This window comes from Struthio camelus, chromosome 12 (assembly GCF_040807025.1).
Source record: "Struthio camelus isolate bStrCam1 chromosome 12, bStrCam1.hap1, whole genome shotgun sequence".
NCBI classification, from domain to species: Eukaryota; Metazoa; Chordata; class Aves; order Struthioniformes; family Struthionidae; genus Struthio; species Struthio camelus.
In genome coordinates this window covers 4,607,863-4,624,956 of record NC_090953.1, presented here as the reverse complement: position 1 = coordinate 4,624,956, position 17,094 = coordinate 4,607,863, and the positions used below count along the sequence as shown (strand labels likewise).

At 40.1% G+C, this 17,094-nt stretch overlaps 1 protein-coding gene across 3 annotated transcripts in view; it reads left to right on the top strand.

Annotated features, from left to right (window-relative positions):
• The first annotated feature begins 209 nt into the window (after positions 1–209).
• The window catches only part of ASB7 (ankyrin repeat and SOCS box containing 7), a 30,296-nt gene continuing 13,411 nt past the window's right edge, over positions 210–17,094 (top strand). The window contains exons 1-5 of one of the 3 annotated variants that reach the window (XM_068958339.1): positions 219–290; positions 1,139–1,233; positions 6,777–6,874; positions 9,043–9,196; positions 9,966–10,226. In XM_068958339.1, coding sequence (XP_068814440.1) covers positions 10,016–10,226 — 211 coding nt within the window. In that variant the 5' untranslated portion in view covers positions 219–290; positions 1,139–1,233; positions 6,777–6,874; positions 9,043–9,196; positions 9,966–10,015. Of the gene's footprint in view, positions 291–1,138; positions 1,234–6,776; positions 6,875–9,042; positions 9,197–9,965; positions 10,227–17,094 lie in introns of all 3 variants that reach the window. The other 2 variants (XM_068958338.1, XM_068958340.1) reach the window with 2 other exon arrangements.

Sequence of the window (17,094 nt, the reverse complement as noted above, 5' to 3'; positions counted from 1 at the left end):
CGGTGGGCGGAGCCGCCGTCAGCCCGGCGCCCAACCCGAGGCGGCGGCGGCGCACGGCAGGGGGCGGGCCCAGCTCGGCGGCAGCGGATTGGCTGAGGCGGAGGTCAGTCCCTGCCCGCTGACCCCGCCGCGAGCCGCGGGGGGCGGCTCGGTGCAAAGTGTCCCCACACGGCTCGGCCCCCTCCGCGCCCGGCTCCGCCGCTCCCGCCGCCGCCGCCAGAGCGGGGGGCGGCTGCGCAGGCAGCGGGCGCGCGCCGCCCCCCCCCCCCCCCCCGCGCGGCGGCAGACAGGTAACGGCCGCGGGGGGGAGGAGGGGGGGGGGAAAAGCTGCGTCCGCTTTGAGCCTTCCCCCCCCCCCACACCCCGGCGGGGCGGGGAAGGGAGGGGGGGACGCGACCCCCTGGCCCGCGGCGGGGCCTCGCTGCGCCGCTCCCGGGAAGCCCCTCGTCGGCGGGGGGGGGGGGGCGGCTCCGCTCCTCGCCCCCGCCGCCCCGTCAAGGAGGGGGCGCTCAGCCCTCTCCCCCCGCGGTGGGGGGGGCAGAGGGCTGCTCGCCCCCCCCCACCCCGCCCGGCCCTGGGCTTGCCCCCGCCGTGCTCCCGGGGGGGGGGGCCCGCCCCCTACTGCACTCTGCCGCCGGGCCCTCCGGACCCGGCGCCCCCAGCTTCCCTCCCCCCCGCCCCGGGCTCGCCCCCCCCCCCCCCCGCCCCGCTGCCAGGCCCCGGAGCCCCGCGCTGCGGCTCGCCCAGCTCTCTCCGTGCGCTGGACGGGTCCTGAGGCAGTTACTAACTGCAAGGGAGCGACTGGATTTCCCAGCAGCTCTGCTTTGCGGGTTACTTCCTGTCCCATTCTCTAACGCTTACCTTTTACTCCAATTCCCTTGAGACTTGGGCTTGACAGGGCTAGCAGTCCTGCTGTTGTGGGCCTTCCAACTCTTGGGTGTCCTGAGAGAGCGCTCCTCTTTTCAAATTGAGGTCCCGGTTTGGGTAAATAACCCTTTCCTTCCTAAATTTTGAAGAATTTTCCTGTTCCAACCCGTTATTGCTTTGGTATTAACTATTTTTACTCTCCATTTCTCTGTCTTATGTCATTACATGGTTTAGTGCTCCTTTTTTTTTCTTTTTCTTTTTTTTTCTTTAGATTTAAGCTGCCTTAAAGAAGAATTAAAAATTGCATCTCTGAAGAACAAAATAAGACAGAAGAGAGAAAGCAGCACTCAAAAAAATAAAAAAAAGGTGATAATTCATGTAGACTCTCCAAAATCATCCTAGACATGTGGTTTGGTTGGCTTTGGGGCCTCTTGTTGTGAATGTTTTTGATAGATTTGAATAGGTAGCATTAGATTTCTTTCCTCTCTTAAAACTACTTGCTTTTGTGCTTTAAAAGTTCAAAAGCTTTAAAGGCCAGCTGAAGTTCTGTTCCTCTCTCTTGTTCTGTTCATTTTCTAAATTTAATCTACAGACGTTATTTTCTTTATGATTTGCTGCATAATGTTTTTTTGTGGTTCCTCATTTCAGGAATGTCATTTAAAATTACTTTACTCTGGGTAGTTAAAAGGGTCTTTTCTTATAGCCTTTTCACTGGTTTATGGTATGACACATGACTTCTAGTAACTGCTCTGAGCCTAAAATCATTATTGGGGTAGGCCACGGTAATTGCATTATGTTGGTTCAGGTATATCTAACTTTTGCATGTATCAGGGGCTCTTTGCGTTGTGTTGTAACTCAGCTGCAAAAATTGACACTCATTTAGTTGGGTGGGTGTTGGCTTACAAGTGCCAGCTTTTTGTGTTGACATCACAGAAGAAGATAATACTGTTAGATACTTTAAAATATGAAACATGATATCAAAAATGGAATGCTACTGCTAAAATGAGAAGGGTTGAGTTTCAGGGGAAGAAGAGTTCATAGGGCAAATTGCATGTTCTATGTGGTAAGAAGATTCACTCAAGATGTCTATCAGCCTATTTCTGCGTCCTGCTCTTAGTACGCTCCGAGTAATGGAGTTTCTGCTCATTCTTTTCATGTAAAGTCTGTACTGAACCCATTTAAATCCATTTCAAATGTAGATGAGCCTGTGTTACTTTGGCAAATATATCCTCAGTATACATCCTATTTGTCTTTGTCATGTTTTCAGAGATGTCATTGACTGTAGCATAATGTTTTTCATTGTCTACGGTAAATTATTTTTTTAGCATTAGTTGCAGGGGAAAGAGCAGTACCTGTTGTCAACAACCTTGGTCAAGGATGGATCATTTCTCTAATATAGGTATCTTCAGGGTATGGCGAAGAGTAGCTGTTAAACTTCAAAGATTAAGTAGGACATTTCCTGGTAACGCAAGCCACAAGCTTGGAGAGGCATTTTAAAGATACAGTGATGAAATATTCCGGTTATTTTGATAGCTTATTATAAAAACACATGTGTAAGACTGGAGCGTGTGAACGTGTCCAGTGTAATTGCAGGAGAGATTTTTGGTAACGATATAATAGGCAAGATGAATGTACGTTAGTGCAAACTTTTCAATGCAGTTACGTCACCCCTATTTCATGTGAAGCTGGTTTATTATAGCTCTCCTTACAACCCATCCTGTGCATCTAACCATAGAAGCTTGCATTACTGTAGCTACTCAAACAGGACACCTCTGGTGCTGATAAATCCTTGGATGTTTAGAATTTATTCACGGAATGAAATGCAACTGTTCACTTGATTTTGTGAAGCTCCTTAATGTGAAATGCCAATGCAGTGAAGTTTGATCCAGAAGCAGAAACTGAAACTGAGTTTACAGGAACTGGAGAACTAGCTTCTGGCAGACATGTATGCATGGTTAAAACGGGGAACAAAGGTAAATGATGTGCTGAAGGCCTGCTCTTCCTCTCTGGAGGAAATGCAGCACGTTGCAAGTATAGCTATCCCCTTAGATAAAGTTGCACATCCAGACTTTGCTTTTATCTTTAGGCTATATGCTCATTTTGTTGTTTTCTTTTTTTTTTCTTACAGTGAATTCTGAACCCTTAAAGAAAATGTACTGAGAGTCTGTTTTCCGTTGTTCCAGAATTTGCTTACAGAATGATACTATCAGAGAGCAAAACTGTTGCTTTATCCGCTGAAGTCATCTAATGAATTTTGTCCTCTCAGACTCTTACACAGTATTTAAAAAAAAATATACAGAGCAAATTTAAGTCTTCTGGAGACTGTTGAATGAAATGAGCTTTATAAATGGTGCTCATTTGTTCATCAGCTGTGTTATGAATATTAGAACTGAAGTGATTGCTTTAATGAGGTTTGAACTGGCCATTTTTTCTGCGTCTGTTATTCAATGAAGTGTTGGCGTTTGGATGCTTTGGTGGTAGCAAGTCACGTTAAACTGGATAAATCTTGTATACTAGCACTTGCTCTGCATTGTTGCTTACTTTTAAGGCAAGTTTTTTATCTTACTTATACTGTGTCGTTCTTTGAGACTTAACAACAGCGCCACTATAACTTAGAAGAGACGTGGTTTTATGCTTGGTACATGAGGATCTCAAAGCATGCTGCAGACCGCAAGCTCTGTGTGCAGTTTGTCGGTATAGACTTTGAGGAAGGCTAGTTGTAGCTATGCAAACCTGATGCAACGTTCTTTATTGAAAAAGATCCGTAAGGGCTGACTTTAGCGCTACACTGAGGTCCTTGATTTGGAAAGATTTATAGTATTTCTTTCGCTTGGGCTCTGCTTGCAGTTAAGGTTGTTAGTGTATGGGTGAGACTTTTGAGAACGGTTAACAGCTGATGCATTACTAGTGCTTTCTGAAGGCAAGATCTCGTCTGTTGTTCTCAGGTTTGCAGACCTAAAGTTATTTGAGCTGTGGATTTTCACTTATTCTGCATCGGGCCCAAAAATCAGACCTCAGAACATCTCTGTGAAACGGATAATAGTTCATAAAGTGATACCTCTAGACTTGAGCTGCAGCTACCTGCAGAATGTAAGAGAAGCTTCTTATTAGTATAGAACAACATGGGACAGCATCATACAGTGCCATCAACAACTGCAGTTGATGTAGTGCTTTTAGGTTATACTTATTTTAAGTTAACTTTGTCCAAGTTATAAGATGGTGCTGTCATGAGAAGTGTGTGTGTATCTTTTAGACTTCTTAGTGATGGTTTGTTTCCCTTGCAGTACAAGTTCCTCTGTGATGTTTTGGGGGATTCAGGTACTGTTAACTCATTGCTTTCAGACCCAGCGGTACACAGGTGTTACTTGGTAATCTTCATTTCAGCCACGTGGGTAGATAAGGCATACTTTGCTTGATGTCTGTCTGGGATGTAGTGTTGAGCATCAACCGGAAAGTGCATTCAGAGTTATAAGGCTCTGAAATTTTGCTATTTTATGTGTTATTTGCAAATTTTTTTTATTGCAATATGAGAACACAAATACCAACGTGATGTGCTGCCTTACTCTGTCTGAACAGCTTCAGAAATAGGAAGCTAAGCAACACATGAAGATGATAGTTGCATTTGGACTTCTTGTTGAACACATACTGACCATTTTTAAAATGCCATTTGAGTGAGAACACTTTCTGCTTGCTACAGTTTTCAATTGGGTGAGAGAAGTGGGCTGCAGGGATAACAGACACTAATGTGATTATCCTTAGTCCGCAGGGCTTTCCCCCGCCCTTCTTCCCTCCCCCAGTGTCTTACGATACTTCATTTCAACTGGAGACAATTAGGATCTACGTTGATTGGGTCTTATGCTAGCTATTAAATGTCCTATGTAATGGTACGCTTTTATTGTTGTATAGCATTAGGTTGACATCAGTAAGATAAGGTCCTTATTCTGCTCTTGAATGTGTAACCTTATGGCCCAGGCTTGAGGTCTGTCGGGCCAACTGAATGAACAAACTACTCTATTATAAGGTCTTGCTTTTAGTGGCAACCTTGAACTGTCTTTAAAGTAAAAACGTAGATGTGTCAGAATTAATTTTCCACATAATATTTGCAGTGACTTGTTTAATGAAGTAACACATTGATGTAGAAAAGTCTCAGATCTCTTTGACAACATGAGACTTTATCAATAGATAATGAAGATGTTTGTCTTATTTTTTTTAGTTGGTGTGCTACTTCTAGTACATTATTAGTATCTTGAGCAAACTTTGTCAAGTCTTTCAGTAAGTGACTTTATTTTCACTAAAAATATAACTTCTTTTTATTAAAGTTGCAGATCTTACTCTTGCCATATGCAGCTAATTTTCCTTTGGGGGGAAAAAAAGCTTGTTACTTTTTTAGTGGAGCAATCTGTTACCTTGTCTGTAGTCTGTGAAGTCAGTGTAATTCTAATTTGCATCAGCTAATAAAAAATGTGTGGGTTTTTAAGTGAAAATCATGCAGAAATTGAAAAAAAAAAAAAAAAAGGTGAACTAACGACTGATCATCTATGCAAAAAACAAGGTTAGAAATGTGATCAAACGAGGTCATGGCAGTGCAATTTTGTGCAGGGCTGTGAGCATGTCTGCAGACCTTGTATGTTTTATCTTGGGAAGCAAAGCTCTTGAAAACGTGCATAAGAGGGATGAAGAGTGCTTTTTTCTGCTCTTCTCTGAGCTATCATCGGGAAGGCAAGGTTTTATGTCGCATTAAGCGACAGAAATTTTCACTTAAGCTAAAAGCTGCGTAGTTCTTGTAACTATTCTGGTACAACTCATTTACAGAAGAAACAAGTCAAAGTTGTTCTTGTATGATCTGCTATAAAATGAAGTAATTAATGCTTTTATTATTTATTATATTATTGCAGTGCCTAGTCGTGGTCTAATATCCCACTGTGTTCAGCATTGTATGCACATACTTGAAAGTGGTCCTGTCCCAAGAAGCTTGCAGCCAAAGTGAAAGAAAGGTCAGATAGAAGAGGTATACAAAGAACTAATGGAAATAATATTAATTAGCACAGGCTCTCCAAAGTGCTGTGAGGAATGATCTGACTGTGGGGCTGATATTATTAACTGTAGGTGACAGGGAAGGAAGGTAAGAAGGGCTAATGTGAAGGAGAAAGCTGGATAGGGATTGTAACAACTGTTTAGTAAACTTAGGGATAAAAGGGAAAGTTTTATATATGTAGTGAAGATTTTTAAGGTGAAAGTACTGCTAGTTTTTTGAAAGTATGTTTACCTGTTTGTGAAATGCAGTGTGTGTTAGGCAGGTTTATTGCGTGAGGGAGGAAAGACTATATGGTGGCACTAGAGAAGTTCAGTTGAAGGACAGGGAAGACAGCGTTCTGTGTTGTCAGGTTTTACTCTTTAGATAGAGAAACATAGATGTGATAGAGAAACAAAAATGGTTTGGGAGGAACTTAATGGATCGTCTACATTTTTCCTGGAGTCTGGCTCCCACACGGAGCTGCTGAGCAGTCAGGCAGAAGTGTCTGCTATAACCTTTGCATCCATTCTCGTTCTGTGGCAGGAACAGATACGTGAAATCCTGTAAGAAGGGTTCTTCAAGGTTTACTTCAGCAATATAGTACATCTCTAGTTTCTCCTTTCTTCTATTAAATATTCTCTGCAGCCTTTTCCTTGTCTGGCACTAGTGCTCTGTGCTCCTCCGGTCCTCCCCCCCCCCCCCCCCCCCCAAAAAAAAAAAAAAAAAACCTCTGGAGGACTGTCTAATAATGAAAGAAAACACACGTTAGTCTTTTCTGGCATAACTTCATTATAATGTAGAATTGTAGCATAGGTACAAGATAAAATTAGGTAACCTCTCGCTTTTACTCTACTTCTACTCTTTGCTCCTAATAAGAAATATCATTCTTTTTAAGGGGTAGCAGGTTGTTTGACACACATGGGCACATGAGATATGAATAATGAAGACAATGAAGAGCGGGAGATACATCACAAAGTGACAGCCTCCTATCAGGTAATGCAGAAAGGCTTTGAATTTATGCTATTGTACTTGCAAAATCAGTTCAGTAGTTATCCTCTATTTTCATGGTGCTATCATCGTTGTAGCCAAGAATGTTTAGGTACGTTTTTCTTGTCTTCGTTTTATTTTGTTTTTTTACTTGCATGGAGAAAGCCAAAATTTAGCAGTCCAAACGCATACTGTGTTCTGAATGAGATTGATTATAGTTGCAAAACATTAACTATTAAGTGCCAAATGGCTAATGACTTCCAGTCGTCCTTTCCATATCCAAAGATTGATGCTGTAAATGGAAATCTGTAAATGGGAATTTTAAACGAGCTATGGAGTGGAAGTGAAAATGTTTTTAAAGCTGGTATGTGTCTAGAACTATCCTGAAACCTTCAGCATTACAGTTAAGTATTCTTGTAATTTCAGTTTCATTGCTTGCCATGGGGATGAGATAGAATAGATATTTTGAGAAACTCCATAAATGACAAAAGGAGCTGCTTAGGCCTGACTTTGTCTTCTGTTTTGTATGTTTTTGTACTTACATAGTTCAGTACTAGCTAATTTGAATAAACTCTGCTAGTCACGTGCAACATATGGGGCCGATGCCAACTTTTTATAATGCTGCGTTACAAATATACCCACCAGCTGAGATGTGCGATATAAAGAGCTTTGCTTTCTCTTAACCAACTGTCTGCATAGATACCTGGGGGGATACTGCTGGCCCCTTAATGAGAAATCCTGTTTCTTCCCTCCTGGTCTGCTCAGTCTTTCTGTAGTATTTTCAGCAACTAGTTTGATCTTCACTTTCAAGGTAGTATGAGATCCTACAAGTATTATTCCTTTACAAGGAATATTTCCTTTTTCTCAGATGGTCTCAGTTTAAGGGAAGAGTTTTCATATTTTGTTTTTCTACGCGTTCAGAAAGTGAGGCCAAAGAGGCGTGTTCTGTTTTTTTGAGGGATCTTCTCATGGCCTGTGCTTATTATTAGGCAGGCTTTACTATCAGTCTTCACCTGTAAATCCAAAGGAAGATCTTGACCATATAGTTGGAATGTCAATAACGGTACCGTTACCAGCGTGATCCAAATGAAATACAGCTCACTGTCTCACAGTTGAGCATGTTCTGAAGTGCTAATTTAAGTTAGGAACGAGCTTAGCAAAAGCTTATTAGAGTCAATAGAAATACTTCCATTGTCATCTGATTAATCAAGTTTGATTTTTGGATATGGTGCAAAAGCTGAACTATGGAGTAAACAGGTGCTGGCTTTGCAAAGCCTCTTTTCTTCCAGTGCCAGATAATGGAATCCATATTATAAAACAAAACAAAGCCAGTTCCTAAGCTATGTATAACCTATTGAGCTAGAAAATGTTTCATAACCATATGCTGAAATGATGACTGTTGCCATACATGGTATCTTGAAGCATTTATAAATGTCAAAAATAGGCATTTTCTCTATGTAATTTCCATATTCACTGTGCAAGTAGGGTCATTGTGGCTACCTGTTACTTCTGAGTTTATATTTACATGCTGCTTGCAGAGATAACTTTGCCATGGGCCCAGCCAGGTTGTAAGAGTGACTACGTATCCAAGCTTTTATCGGGAAGGACGAGTGATTGATGCTTTCACTTTTCTCTTGTCTGCATGTATATCTGGATCAGAGGAAAACAAGTGCCCACTGGGTTATGGGGAGTTGATTGCAGTGTCTTTTGAATGACCTATGAATCGCGAGGATCTGGAAATCCTTATATTTATGTAAATGAAGGGTTAGGTGATGGTATGAGTTGACATCCTAATAAAATACGGTTGCTGTAAATTTTAAGGATAGCTTAAAAATTCCTTTTTTGTCTTTAGAATGTTTCCTTGTACCAGTAAGAGTAACTTAACTAACTGTATAGGAGTCTTTTTAGAAAAGATTTTTTTCTCTTTTTATCTTCAAGTTGCGTGTTAATACCCATTGCAATAGTTTCTGAATATTGTCCGAGACTTCTGCTGCTCAGCGTTCCCTTTCTAATAGCTCATATTTACTCACGTTCTTCTGATACCCTTTTCCATTCTAGGAATACCTGTTAATGGGATGTAATTCATAATGTATGTGCAAATGCAGACATTTAGCAGACTTTGTGTACTGTGAAAGAGTCCCTAAATATCTGTATTTTTTTTTTCTTGTCTGCAGCTGGGTAGCAAGTAGAACTGAAGATGAATACTTTTCAGTCAGAGCATGGAGTATAATACTTATTTCTTTCCCAATGTATGGTGGTGTCTAGGCTCTTTTACGATGGCTATTTTAGATAGCCTTTTGGCCTAGCTCTCTCATATACTATATCAAGGTAATTATAAATTGAATTGTTCTGATGTATGTGCTCGTAGTGTTTGAGGGCTACATCAACTGCACCTGCATGTTCTCAGGTTTCATATATGATCATCTTTGTGTCTGATCCTTGGATTATAAAGGTCCTTTACAGTGTTTATATACTAGTAAAGAATTCCACAAGCCAAAATACGGGCAATAGACTGTAGCTTAACATTCAAATTGAGAACTTTATTTTAATGTTACTTATATTCCTGTGCAGTGTGTCACAAGAAAAAGTTATATTAGTCAGATGAAAATATTTTCATTTTAGCTTACATTTCTAAAAAAAAAAAAAAAAAAAAGTCTCTAGAAAAGAGTATTGTCACCCAGTTGCTCTAGCAAGCCAGCACTGTTTCATGCAACAGTTTAGATAATCTATGTAGCAAATATCTCTGGAGTTAGTGATAATAACCGTGCTGTGATCTTAAAGGAAAGTTGGGTTGTAGGGGTTTTTTTATTTTGCTTATTACTCAGGTTGCTTTAATGGTGGACTGTTTGTTGATGCTATCATTTCAGAAGAAAATGTTTAGTATTTATAACGTGTAAGTGTCCCATTTTGTTACAGTTGAGTGATTTGAACCATGTGCTGTGCTTCTGCTAGCAGTAGTGAGATAGTCCGTAGTTCTTGTCCTATACATAAGATGGCTTTGTTCTGTGTGTGGGGAGTAAAACTTACTGACTCTTTTCCTAGATACCTCTTTTTCTTGTCCCTGTCCTAATTTATTCATGTTTTGTATTGATTCAAGGTGACTAGTGTGACCTCATGACGCTTCTGTAAAAGCCAGATTCAGCTAGGATGTTACACCATCACTGTCGGAGAAACCCTGAACTACAGGAAGAGTTGCAGATTCAGGCTGCAGTTGCTGCTGGCGATGTTCACACCGTGCGCAAGATGCTGGAGCAAGGATATTCTCCAAATGGTCGAGATGCCAATGGTTGGACCTTGCTTCATTTCTCTGCAGCAAGAGGGAAAGAGAGATGTGTCCGTGTTTTTCTTGAGCATGGAGGTAAGCTGATCTTGAAACCTGTCTCGCAGCTTTCTATCTCAGTTTCTGTTGTATGCCTTTTCAGCACCACTTAAGTGAGACTGCTTCTGATTTTGTTTTTTATTTATTTATTTTTTCTTCCCCTCCTCTTTTCTTTCTTTGGAGTGGTGCTTCATTACTGTTGCCATTTGATGCATGCTCTGTGAATGAGGTAATAGATTAGCTTTGTATCTTAATACCTTAATTTTTTTTCAGAATAAAAGTAGGGCAGAAGAGCTCATGATGCTCTTAGATGCACTCACAGCACTCATCATAGGCCTCCCTGCAATATTAGGGGGATTATTAGAAGGCAAGCCCTTGAGTTGAAATCCTAGGGAAGATAGTTTCATAATTCTCAAGCAAGTTAACAAGTCAGATTAAAGACTAAGCTTCCATGTAGGCTTTAACACAGTCTGCTAAGCTTTGAAGATGGTATTCTTTGTGTTTGGATTTTAGTGTCAGCTAGTGCAGTTGTGCCTCTCCTACATGCATCAGGAACAGTGAAGCTTTGTTTGAACAGCTGATTGAATTTTGTCAGTTTAAGTGTTATGGTCCTTTGGCTGATGTTTGTTCCCTCTCAGATGCCGGAGTGAAAATTGCTTTTTGCCATATCTTTTTACAAGACCACCTAAGTTTTGGAAATTGGTAGTCTTAAACTTTTCATTTGACTCTAGGAGTGGAAAACAAGAATTGAGAAAGGTTCTCTGCATTCCGAGTAGAGTTCTTAAGAGAACAACATTTTCTACTCTAGCACTGCTCCTGTCAGCTAAGTTAATAAATTATGAAGTAAGATGTTTTCAGTCCCGAGCAAACTCATTTGAGTTTTTATGTTTTATTTACACCTGAGGCTATACAGGCCCCTCATTTGTATTGCATTGTTTGTTAGATGTATAGATCATTCGTAACGCTGGCTGGCGCTGGTAGGCTGTTATATTTGTACCATTGGTAGTATGTTACTTCAGAGTAATAGTGAAATACTGCCTGAACAACTGGGCTCTGTTCATATGCCTACAACAGTTTTCTAACCATATTAAATTGGCAATCCCCCATGTCATTTTGGGGGGGAGGGAGGAGAAGCTACTAGACTGCACACATAAATAACTTTAAATTCTACTTTTAAAATGTCATATATGAAGGAAATCCCAAGTCTTCAGTTTCATGATTTTACATTTTTAGGATCTAAATCTGGAAATAAGTTGTTTTTAACTCTGTAAACTTGAAGATGATCTCAAAAAAAAAAAAAGTATATCTCACATATAGGTTTTGATATTAGATAGCTGCTGGCTTACTGTTTTGCTTTGTTTCTATTTTTGTTGTTGTTACTTTCTTTCCTAAATGAAATATCGGCTCAATCTGCTGCTTGGTGAGAATTGCTTGTAGTGAAACATCCTTGTTCGGGAAGCAACATGGAATTTAATCACCAGGACTAGAAAGTTGAGTAACAAATAGTGTGAGGGTTAGTCATCTACAGCAGCTTTTCTTTAGCTGAGCCTTGCTTCAGAAAGTTGGCACTGTTTTGTGCCTTGCCTTGTTTTCCTGCAAAACAGAGGCGTAAAAGATAATGAGTATGTAAAAAGAATAATAATGTCACAAATGAGACTGTTAAGCAGTGAATGAGCTGATGGTTAAAAGCAAACTTAATTATGCCTGCCTCATTACTGAGAGGTCTGTGTCTACCTTTCTTCACACAATTTTTCACCTTCCTCCCACTCAGGAAGTGGTTTAGTTTTATATTGGGGGCTAATCCGTGCAGGCTAAAATGATATTGTGGCGAAAGAAGAAGTCATTTTTGGTGTGAATCTTATGATAAACAGTATTGAACTGACTGTATGTATTTATAATAAAAGAGATAGTAAGGGAGAGTGGTTGAAGTACTGAAGAAGAGGGAACTGAGGTGTTAGTGGGAAGGATGGGGACTCCGCTGATAGCTGTCTAACTACAGCGGTGATGAAGTTTAGCAGAGCTGGAAATATTTTCATAGTGCAGGAGTGAGAAAACCATGCTGGGTTGTTGCTGAGGGGAAAGTGCTGTGCCTAAGATCTGGGACACCGAACACTATTGACATAAAGAGTCTTGAATGATAGTGGGGTTGAGATGGAGTTTCGCTAACGTAGGCTGAGAAGGGATCTGATCATTGACCTGGAAATAAAAGGTAGCTTTCTATGGGGAGTTATGGCCTGGCTGCCTCCTGGTTTTTCTTTCACTCTTCTCTTCCATCATTGCTCACCAGCGAAGGAAGAGCCATGGGACAGGCTTGTGCATGTAGGCTGCATGGACTGAATGGAGAAGCTAGAATAGGAACAAGCTTTTTATTATCTGTTAAACAAGAGGGAGACACAGATGGGGAGAATGCATAATATAGCTAGTCCAAATTTAAGGATGAAGCCAGCAGAAACAACCATCGGATATAGAAATAATAGGTCAGGTAAATATTCTTTAGCAAGTGATGAAATGCAGAAACTTGAACAGAGTCGTAGAGAAAGTTAATTTTCATAGGAAAGGGTAAATTAGACTCTTCTTTGAGTATGTTTCATTTTAATAAAGTGAAGATTCTGTGAAATTAGCTCTTCCCCTCCATAAGAATATGTAGTGTCACAAAGCTCAAATTTAGGAGAACAGTGCAAAAATAGGGGCATAGTTTTGAGAAATCTAGAATTCTGGCCTAAGAAGCTTTTTTTTTTTTTCTAATGTACTTTTTGCTTTTAAAATCATATGTTGAGCTAGACAGCTGAAGCTGGACAAAAACTACCCTTTATTAATCCACGCCCCTGCCATCGCTGTTAAGGTTAGGACCAACTAGAAGCTTCAAAGTGTGTAGCTGTTACCTGTCTATTAGTGAAATCATCTTAACACTAAGCAGAATAATTTCCAGTTACTTCTATTAAAATGAAGGAACAATTCATGAAAGCTCCTAGAAATTGAAGAAAGAGTAAGAGAAGGAAGTATCTAAATAGAGGTTTGCATTTATTTTTAGTCCTGACTGCAAGGTATCTGAATTTTAGTGTGATCATGCAGAATCCAGGAGAAACTGGAGAAGGGGAAATGCTTCTCCCCCTAAACCAGCTCATGAAATGTTTTTGTGCCTGAGCAGTAATGCTTTCCTGGAGGTCTTCTGTATCCATTTTGTCCTAGAAAACTCAAAACAAGAAGCTATATGTAGCCATGTTTCTAAACCTTGAGGTCATAATTAAACCCTAGTGGGGGAGTAAGCTTGACATAATAGATGTGCTTTATAGAGCTAGAAGCGTTGCCTTTCTTGGCTTCCCAAATTAGACTATGATGAAATGACCTAACAAAGGTAGCGTGGAAGAAGGGAAAGTCTGTCCCACTGAAGAGTAAATTAAAACACTAAAATTTCAGGCTGAAATCTAAGAATGTATATATATCCTCTAGATTAGAGAATTGGAGTCTCGTTCTCATTAACAGTTGAGTTTAAATGACGAGCTTAGGGACCTAACTGTAACATGAAGTGAGATAGTCTGCATATCTTTCAAAGCTGCAAATTCTCTGTCTCGTTTGAGATCAGCTGCAGTTATTTGGTGCCCTTGATAACGAATGCAGCAGTCTAAGGTTTATGTCACTTTACTGTAACTAATGCTTAAGAATGTTTGGAGTGACCAAATGCAGTTGTTCGTATTTCTAGATTTTGTTATCCCCAAATTAATGGGAAGTTTGAGAAGAAATAATTATAAATGTTTGACAGTCAGGCTGAAAGCAAGATTAATGCTGACAAGTGCTGGCTTCATACCTTCCTGGTTAAATATACTAATAATAGCTGCTTTTTCTTCCCTCTCTGCAGATTCTGGAAGGTAAGCAAAAAAATTCTTTCCCGGTTTACTTGTGTTCCAAGAGTAGAGAGTTATTTCATGATATGAAGCAAATGCTGAAATCAAGAAAAATCCCAAGTTTTTAAGGCAGTATCAGCTTTGTAGCATACTTTCACTAATATCACAGGGACTGAAGAGGTGGAAATTTTATGCAACATGATGCAAGTCCAACTTTTGCTAAAAGTGCCTGTGCAATTAAAATAGTTTGTCCAGGAGATGGCAGCAAAACACTTACCGAATAGTAACAGGCAGTGTTTTGGTCTTGTTTAAATTACTCCTCCAATCCAGGAGGTGACTGGCACCGTTAACTCACTAGAAGCCCGTAATCTTAACAGGAATTGCAGTATTTCTATCATGAGGTTTTGTTTCCAGACTTGCTTTTGGAAGTTTTATTATTTTTGTTGCTTTTTTTCCCCAATGGAAGAATTTTTTTTTTTCCTGTTCTTCTTGAGACCTTTATCACTTATGTGATTTGTGTGTTTTTGTTTTTGTTTTTTTTTTTTTTAGTTTTTTAGTTAACCTTTGTCATCAAAAACGATCCAATTTTGTGGAAAGGTACTTTAAACTGTAGGGAAAGGGCATCTTTGTTTTGTGAGCTAAAATTCAAATATTGGAATCAAAAATACATGCATGCAGAATTTTGACCGTATCTAATTGAATTTGGAAATGGCATAGACTAAACAAGATAGCAGCAGTGGCCTGCACCTCAGTTGGAGGGTAGAAATAGTTGGCATGCGTGCCTTGTGCAGCACAGAAGAGAAGAGGCACAGCGCGAAACAGTGGTTGTCAAAACTTAAATTTTGGGGGGGGTGGAAAATGGCCCTCACTGCTGTCTCCTTTCCATTATGTCCATCTTCCTCCCTAATTCTAGCTGTCAGAATGTATCTGTCACCCCTCTGCATCTTAATTTTCATGTTTGTGCTTCTCACTTAAGGTATTTATCACCAATCAGGAAACAATCTAGAGTAGTCTGAGCAGTGGGAAGAAACAGACCCTGGGAGCAGCTAACATCACTTTGAAATACTCCCCTTAGTCTTCAGTGACTTTGTGGGTTGTACTGATTCTCTGCTGTGTTTTGGACCTCATCATAGTGCAGCCCAGGAACCAGCTTTTCAGTCGCTGACTTCATCTTCCCACCAACCTGTAGATGCTTCAGCAATTATTTTCACTCGGGTTAGGTGTAACTTTGCAAAGTGCTGAAACTTCTGCTGCCTTTCATAGAAAACTAGGAAGGCTGTCACCACTAGGGGTCTAAACTTTCCTTAATTTTTCTCTCATTACTTAGAGGTACCTACTCTATTTAGTAGAGGCAGTTCTCCAGTTTTGTATCTCTGAATGCTGTTTAATTGCATAGCCAGATTGTCTTTTTTTTTTCCCCCTAGTCCCTATTTAAAAATTTAAAAAATCCTTAACGTAGGCTGAATGACTTTTGCAGGTGTACTCAGAATTCCTTCTTGCCTGTCCTTTTATTTTGGTAAGGTCTCTATCTCAGTGCATTTTCCAGATAAGGTCACAGTAGATCCATATTGGGAAGGTCTTTCTTACTGTTCTGCAGTAAAATCTTTACATATTCAGACCTTTAGACTAAACTAGCTTGCAATTAATATTATGCTGTGAACTTAGCTCACAGTAGGCCAGAATTTTAAGATGGAAATTGGTCTCCCCCCGCACTTTTTGGAAATAATTGTGCCCTTTCTATATGGTAGAGCAGACCGAGTGTTCCTCTCAAGTGATATATGTGATCATTGGATGTTTATAACCTTCAACCAAGTTTGTTTTAAACCGGAGTCGTCTCAATGTCCTCCCCCCCACCCTGACTGGTCCTACTTTTTTTTAAAAACGCAGTATGTATAGATGAGGAAACTACAAAGAATTCAATGCCAGAAGGCAAGGACAGGGCTGTCAAGGTTATGAAGGATGGACAGATACTGTTACACTTGTCTGCTCTTAGACGTGATGTGCTTTGTGTACAAATGTTGTATAATTACACAACAGATACTTACACAAGGGATTACGAAGGACAGACCTCACCAGTTTTTTCAGTAGGTATCCTGGCATATTGAACATGTGTCAGCTTCAGGCTAGTCCCTTGGTGCAGGTAATATCTCTCTTTTCCAGCAAGTAGCCTTAAGTTAGGAAAGTGCCTCAAACCTCCAAGCTGTAGTAAGCTCAACTCTTACCATCCCACAGGCGACATCTGCACACGGTACAAGGAAAAACTTTTTGGCCTGGCTTACTCTATAGCTGAGAAATGGTAATGAGGCAGGCACCTTTCCTTTGGTAGTTAATGTGGCAAATGTAAACAGTCACTTGCTTTAGAAATCTGGGTGTGCAGAGCAGATTGACTTAAGTAAATTGGCTTTGTTGTCTTATTTTTTAAATTCACAAAGCGGACTGAGTTTGTGTACTGTTTTGGAGAATAAAATCTATCTAATCGCTTGTATTCTGTACTAACGTCCCCTGACTCTTTCCATAACGGGATGCTTACATTCTTGTAAAATCTTAAATTTTTATAAAACTATAAATTCAGAACAGATTTGTCATCTATAAAAACAGACTTTATCAAGATAATCTAAAATAACATATATCCTACATGCTTTGGAAATCCTGCAGACCACGGAGAAACGTTTTACCTAATACAGTATTACACCCTGAAAACAATACAATCCTGCCAGACCACAAAACATCCGCAATTTGGGACAGCAGATGTTGCTACACATGCTTCTTTTTAAGACCAAGAAGCAGCACAAGGGAAAATAAAACAAAAACTGAGAAAGAACTGTAATATTGTAGAGCTGGAGGAAAACTGGATAGACAGAGAAGTTTGAGTAGTTAGCCCAAGAGGGCTAAGAAGATGTGGGAAACTATTAGTCAAATGCAAACAGGCATTAAAAAAAAAAACAAACCAACCAACCTTTTTTGGTGTAATTTTCTTAAATGTAAATTAACTTTCCTTAAAAGTAGCATTTGGTTTGTGAAAGCAGGAATTTGTTTAAAGTATTTAAAAAAACCTGTGTAATGTT